At 37.3% G+C, this 7,347-nt stretch overlaps 1 protein-coding gene across 9 annotated transcripts in view; it reads left to right on the forward strand.

The window, feature by feature from the left end:
- The window catches only part of HECTD1 (HECT domain E3 ubiquitin protein ligase 1), a 61,245-nt gene extending 54,140 nt beyond the window's left edge, over window positions 1-7,105 (forward strand). For all 9 annotated transcript variants that reach the window (XM_051806214.1, XM_051806220.1, XM_051806223.1 and 6 more), the window contains 8 exons: window positions 878-1,079; window positions 1,228-1,365; window positions 1,634-2,241; window positions 3,608-3,686; window positions 3,798-3,891; window positions 4,200-4,350; window positions 5,534-5,678; window positions 6,097-7,105. In XM_051806214.1, the coding sequence (XP_051662174.1) occupies window positions 878-1,079; window positions 1,228-1,365; window positions 1,634-2,241; window positions 3,608-3,686; window positions 3,798-3,891; window positions 4,200-4,350; window positions 5,534-5,678; window positions 6,097-6,234 (1,555 nt within the window). In that variant the 3' untranslated portion in view covers window positions 6,235-7,105. The remainder of the gene's footprint in view (window positions 1-877; window positions 1,080-1,227; window positions 1,366-1,633; window positions 2,242-3,607; window positions 3,687-3,797; window positions 3,892-4,199; window positions 4,351-5,533; window positions 5,679-6,096) is intronic.
- The last annotated feature ends 242 nt before the right edge of the window (window positions 7,106-7,347 follow it).

Here is a 7,347-nt window from a genome sequence, read left to right on the forward strand (position 1 = left end):
GGTATTATCTTGCAAGACATCAGTTTAAATCTTTTTATTGTGTAAAAGTTTAACTTTTACAGAAAAATGGTCCAGAAAAATGGACCACGTGTGTTGGGGGGTTTTTTTTGTTTTGTTTTGAAAAAAGGTAATATTTTAGAAAAATTGTGTTTTAAAGAGATCCCTCAGGAAACATTGTATGTTACTTACTTTGTAAGTAAAGAGCTCTTAAAATACTGGAAATAGTTCTTAAAACTCATATTCTGTATGAACTGTGGGTGTGTACACTCCATCATGACATTTGACCATATTTGCAAAACAACCAACAGACAGTAGCTTGGTAGATAGTTTATTGCTGCATAGAGGACAATACATACAAGAAATTGAAAATTTGACTTCATATAAGTATTGCTGTTAGAGGCAACTGTTCTTCCTTCACTGATATGGGTTTATTTATGTATGATTCTGCTGGACCCTTGGTTCTGTGTTGCTCTAAGGAGTGTGTAAGTAAATAAATCTTACTGCAGAACTTGGTCAATATTAATGGGGTGATGCACAACTGCCTTACAGTATATACTGAATCGTGTAATACTTGTCTCTAAACAGGTTTGAGCATCTGTGATTAAAAGTTCAAGATCAATAATTGAATTGTTTTCGTGGGTGCTATCATCAGAAGCTGGTGCTTATATTAAAAATTATTTAGTTTTCTGACTTTATAAAATATGAAGCAGCCCATGTTGGGGCATTTCAGGTATTTCTGAGATACTTCAGTTTATACTTCAAAAAAAATTAGGAGCTAATTAGTAATTAACAGGTAATATTTTATTAGTGACTACTTTCAAGTTTTCATGTTGCTGGGCATCAAAGTTGATGGCAAACTTGTTTGATTTTTTCCCAGAGCAATTGTATGGCTGCAGAACAGACGTGAAGCCACTGTTGAACGGACAAGGACCACAAGCACAGTGCGACGTGATGATCCAGGAGAATTCAGAGTTGGGCGCCTCAAACATGAAAGAGTAAAAGTTCCGCGAGGTGAATCCTTGATGGAATGGGCAGAAAATGTCATGCAGATTCATGCAGACAGAAAATCTGTTCTAGAGGTAAAGCATATCTGCCTAGCAGAGCGAGGTTAGATAGCTATTTCTAAAGTACTGGACAGGATATTTATTGAATATCCTGTTCTGTAACCAACACTGAACATTTCACTAGGATCTTCTTTTATTATTAACATTCCTTATGTTTTTCTAGGTTGAGTTTTTAGGGGAGGAAGGAACAGGCCTGGGTCCTACCTTGGAATTTTATGCATTGGTTGCAGCAGAATTTCAGAGGACAGACTTGGGAGCTTGGCTTTGTGATGATGATTTTCCAGATGATGAGTCTCGTCAGGTATATTTTAATTTGTATATTAAACTGGATGCTTGTGTTAAGAAAAAAAGAAGGGGGGGGAAGACAAATGAGCTAGATATCCAGGAAGAAAGAACACATGATCATAGAGAAGCTAGTCATCATGGTAAGAATGACCACTCTGCTCCACAGCTTGGTTTTTTACCTGTTCTCTTTTTAACAGAGTAGTAGAGTATAAGAATTTAGACTGTGCAAATACATTGTCAAAGGTGAATTTAATAATATTAGCTTTTTTTGTCTGTTAAATCAGGTTGATATTGGTGGTGGATTGAAACCGCCTGGCTACTATGTACAGAGATCATGTGGACTGTTCACAGCACCATTCCCACAAGATAGTGATGAGCTTGAAAGAATAACCAAACTCTTTCATTTCCTTGGAATTTTCTTGGCTAAATGCATTCAGGACAATAGACTTGTGGATTTACCCATTTCTAAGCCTTTTTTTAAACTCATGTGTATGGGGGACATTAAAAGTAACATGAGTAAGTTGATATACGAATCACGGGGTGACAGAGACTTGCACTGTACTGAAAGCCAGTCGGAGGCTTCTACAGAAGAAGGGCATGATTCCTTGTCAGTAGGAAGTCTGGAAGAAGACTCCAAGTCAGAATTTATTCTTGATCCACCAAAACCTAAACCTCCAGCCTGGTTTAATGGAATTTTAACATGGGAAGACTTTGAATTAGTAAATCCACATAGAGCTAGGTTTCTAAAAGAAATTAAGGACCTTGCAATTAAAAGGCGTCAAATTTTAAGCAACAAAAATCTGTCAGAGGATGAAAAGAACACAAAACTACAGGAATTAATGCTGAAGAATCCATCGGGTTCGGGTCCTCCTCTTAGCATAGAGGATTTGGGGTAAGAGTTTTCATATTTATTCATAGATAAACAAACTGTGTTGTGTTAGAGACAAAAGTCAACAAATATAATGAAAAATGAAGATTTCTTAATTTTAAATAACATCATTGCAAGGGGGAATCATTAGAGATGCAGCCATATTCTTCCTTGGTTTGAGAATTTTCTCACTTCCTCAGTTTCCTACTCTTTAAACTTAAGTGTGGCTACACTGCAGTGTTGTAGGACTGTGTGCTGCTTTAAAGGTAAACTGGCAGGGGAAATGAACCCAACTCAAAAGAGAGATGATAAGTCAGAATAACAATTTAATAAAATAATACAATAAGTATGATTATACAGATAAACAATTGGTTTTAACCCACAAAACCCAAATGTATAACTCAGCACCCTGGGGCATGAACAGAGTGGTGTCTGTTGGGCCCCCTGAGTCCAAAGTAAAAGGAGAGGGGAAAACCTGTTGGTGAGAGTGCTGTTGCAGTCCAGTCGAGAGTGGTGGTTGCGGTCTGGTTGAAGAGTGGTGGCTGCGGTCTGGTTGAAGAGTGGTGGCTGCAGTCTGGTTGAAGAGTGGTGGCTGCAGTCTGGTTGAAGAGTGGTGGCTGCAGTCTGGTTGAAGAGTGGTGGCTGCAGTCTGGTTGAAGAGTGGTGGCTGCAGTCTTCCTCTGGATCCCACGAGTGGTAAAAAAGTCCCAAGACTCCAAGGTTATACATCCTCCAGTTCAGGCAGGAGTGCCTAGTACCTCCCTCAGAGTGGGGAGTTCCTCAATGGGTGTGAGGACAGGAGCATCCTCCCATCTCACAGGCCTCTTAACACCCAGTTTATGGCCTGAGGAGTCAGGCTGCTCTGGACAGATGGTGTAAATGGTCTATTGATAATAGTTTCTGGGAAATGGCATGGAAGGCTATAGCCTTTAGCTTGACTTTTTATGGAGAGAAAGCAAGTAGCACCGTTGAAGGGCCTAAATACCTAATATGTTAAGTGGCTCTGTAACTGTTGGTGCTGGAAATTAATGGAAATTTTTCTGAGTTTGTGAACTGAATTAAATGGTTTGAGTAGTTCTGAAGCTGATAGCTTCTGGATATCAAACTCTGACATTTTCAATGGTTATCCAATGCAAATAAATGGTGGATGAGTATATGCATGTGCATACCATACATTTGAAACCTGTATTATCTGTGCAGTCCATTACTACTTGTAGTTCTGTACTGTTGTATATACATGAACAGTGGTACAAAATGATCCACCAACAGCAGTTTCAAATCTAGTGAGATACTTTCGGGTGTAAGGGGTGCATGTTGTAAATCTGGTGTATTTACAAAAGTAGTAGCAGACTTGTTTGCTTTGTTTGCTAACTATCTTTGTATTTTGAAGTCTAAATTTTCAGTTTTGCCCTTCATCCAAAGTATATGGGTTTACAGCTGTGGATCTCAAACCAGGTGGTGAAGATGAGGTAAGGAAACTACCTACCTTTACAATTTAACGAGCAGTTAAATTTTTATAGTCTCAGCAGTAACTCTAATGCACAGAGAATTCTTACAGTATTTATCTATTGTCTTTCCAGACTGTAACAATGGATAATGCAGAGGAGTATGTAGATCTCATGTTTGACTTCTGCATGCATACTGGTATACAGAAACAAATGGAGGCATTCAGAGGTAATTTTAAATATAACAACATATATGCAGTTAGGTGGAGTAATTGGTGTTTAGAGTATGTTGGTTTAAAGTGGTGGCATCGAATGGCTTTCAAAAATAAACTTTTTAATTAAGAATGCAACAGGTAAGATACTAATTTCAGAATACCTTGGCATTACCTATGCCATTTTTAATCTTGAAGAGGTTCCATTTACATTAATAAAGAAACTGTTGATTCTGGTTTGACTAAAATACATTTGAAATGCTGACATTATTTTATAAACATTATTTGGACTCATGTTTATAACTGTATCTTGTACAAATTAAAGATGGCTTCAACAGAGTCTTTCCAATGGAGAAGCTGAGTTCCTTCAGCCATGAAGAGGTTCAGATGATTCTTTGTGGAAATCAATCGCCTTCTTGGGCAGCTGAGGATATCATCAATTATACTGAACCCAAACTGGGATATACAAGAGATAGGTACTTATATTCTGAGTGATTTTAAAGTATTAGCTGAAATATAACATTAAGTGACAAAATGTACAGAATATTCTTTAGATGAAGATGCCAAATTGGGTGGGATTGGTGGGTCCTGAAGAGCAAGTGGTTGTCTAAAACGGCGTGAAATAACCATGTATGTTACAACAAATAGTTTAGAAGGTACTTGGTGGTTTTGTGATGAGAGAGAATAAGAAAATTATTAAAATGAGAACAACTAGTGAAAATGTAATGGCAGCTAACTAATACAGACTATTAAAAATAGCATTTTAGAGTTTTTATTCTCATGTTAGGTGGTTATAACTTTTTTTCAGTTGGGTACAATTGCTACTTGGCCTTATTTCTTATTTCTCTTCAAGTGTACTATGCAGGGGACAAATGTATACTGGTGGTTGTCTATCAGGATGTGGTCTTGGTGTTTTGGGGTTTGTTAGGTTTGGGGGTTTTTTGCTGCTTGTCATGTTTGGTAGCAATAACACACAAATCACTTCTGGAACTGTGTTAGTGTAAGTCTGCTGAAGGATCCTTATCAGTCTAAGATTGTGTGGAGCAATTCTTCCATTGACCCTGCCCTGCATGCAAAGATGTAGCTGAGATTACAGTGCCTTATACCTGAGGGAGTGTTTCAGCAGGCTGTGCTTTCTTCATGCCCTCTCTTTCCCCTCGTTCCCTGGGTTCATATGGATGAAAGCAGCAGAGGATTTCTTGAACATCTATTGTAGTCTGTTATATTTTTCCTACTTTTTTCACATAAGGGTCTAAAACAGGATAGAAATGAAATGAAATATAAATTGACTTTATACTGTAGTACTGGTACAGAAAAAGTCTTCAAGATTATAGGCAGTTGGATTCTTCTCGTAGAATGTTTGAGCTCTATCTACTTCTCTACCCATTCATATGCAAGGTACCCAAATAACACTCCAAGATAAGTATGTACCTACGTTCTTCTGTGTAATACTAATACTCAGCAAGGAGATTAAAGAAGTATTTTTATAGATTTTAAGCTTTTTTTATTCTTAACTTAAAACTCAACAGGCCCTAGAATCTTATGATGTCTGCTTAAACATGACTAAAGGTTGTAATTTGAATGTCTTAAGAGAAATTAAAAAAACCCACATGCTTTCTTGTAATGTTACCAGAACTGATTATTTTGATTTATTTTAAGCCCTGGATTCCTTCGATTTGTGAGAGTCTTGTGTGGTATGTCTTCGGATGAGAGGAAGGCTTTTCTCCAGTTCACCACTGGTTGTTCAACACTCCCACCAGGAGGACTGGCCAACCTACATCCCCGGCTCACTGTTGTACGCAAGGTACGGCTTCTTCAGGTCACCCTTTAAACCAGCTGGTTTGGCTTTTGAATGCAATCATTTCTATGTTAACAGTGATGATTTTTATTTTATTTTCAGTTAATTTATGGCACTATGCTAAGCTTTCAGTAGCAACCTCTGCTTCGGATCTGTTCTCTGATTTCCTATATATATATTTTGTATTTATATTTAATATATTTCATATATAAAATATAGTTCATATATTTATTTTTAAAGTGTCATTGTACAGATAAAGCAAACATATTTGTAAGTTGGTCTGTAGCTTTGCTGATGCTACTGTTTCTTGATAACTGGTGTTACATATGCAGTAACTGCCATAAATTACAGGACTTTACAACTTTTAACTTCCATATCGAGTGCTGCAAACAACTGCAGTAAACATTCTTTTTTTTTTCCTCAGGTTGATGCTACAGATGCAAGTTATCCATCTGTGAATACATGTGTGCATTACCTAAAGTTGCCTGAGTATTCTTCGGAGGAGATTATGAGAGAGCGTCTGCTGGCTGCTACCATGGAGAAAGGCTTCCATCTCAACTGAGCTGCTGGCCACAATATGGAACATGGAAGTGTTTTTTGATACTAGCGAAGCCTCTTGTGTTTGTGTGCAAAAAATATGATCTCCACGCTGTGCTCTGACGAGACTTGCCTTTTTTCACCTGTGAGGCTTTAGGAACATGTGGAATGTTTGTTAGCTGCTAATGACAAAATAAATCCCTGTAACTACACAGCCAGCAAGAAATTGGCACAGAACACTGTGTGATGCTTCAAGGGCTTGCACAACTGGAAATTAAGGTGTTTCTGTTTGACTGTTCCAAAGAACAGATCATCAGATTTTCAGTGTTCACTGATACAAATTTCTAACAGTGTATTGTGTAAAGTTTGTCATTTAATACCTTGTACACTACAGTTGCCATCACTGATCCCTGTTTTGCTGGCTTTAAGCTAACTGGTCAGAAATTTGTTTCCTTTAAAACTTAGAGTTAATGGGCATCTCCAGCCTTTTCTTTTTTAATGGTGCCTGCACTATTGGAGTATTTTAGTGGGTTTTTGCATATAATCATGCACAACCATTTTTTTTCTTCTTTTTCTTTCAAGTGGGAATATATTTTGATTTCTCAAATGCCCTGCTATAAAGATCAAATCCTTAAGTGTGTTTGTGCAGCTCAACAATAAAGCTATTAAAAAACACTGGTTCCTAGTGCGAGGCACACTTAAAGCAAGTTTTACTTTTGGTTGTATTTTCTTTGTATATTATAAACATTTATTTAACTTGTTGCAGTTTGAAGTTTAAAAAAAACCACCCAATGTGTAAGCTCAAAAGTAATCATTAAAATGTTTGCAACATATAAAACTGTCTCCTCTGAATACTTCATTAGTACTTATTAAATCTTTATACATGTTCTGGACAATGTGCCATACTTTTTTAAAGGTTTAAAAGAACTACTGATGTCACAAATTCATTGCTGTGTTCAAATCTTTTCAGAATTAGACAATGCAACTTTCTAAGAACTAGCCTGGGAGTGATAACCCTGCATGTGGCAGGTTTTGGTGCTCTGCAGTGAACCCGTTGACCTGAGGTTATAGGTCTTCACTACATTGGAATAAAATCTGGGTCAGATGATACAGCTGATTCAGCTTTACCTGAGATGGA

Source organism: Manacus candei, unplaced genomic scaffold (genome assembly GCF_025592945.1).
Source record: "Manacus candei isolate 608988 ecotype Guabito, Panama unplaced genomic scaffold, ASM2559294v1 h1tg000067l, whole genome shotgun sequence".
NCBI lineage: Eukaryota > Metazoa > Chordata > Aves > Passeriformes > Pipridae > Manacus > Manacus candei.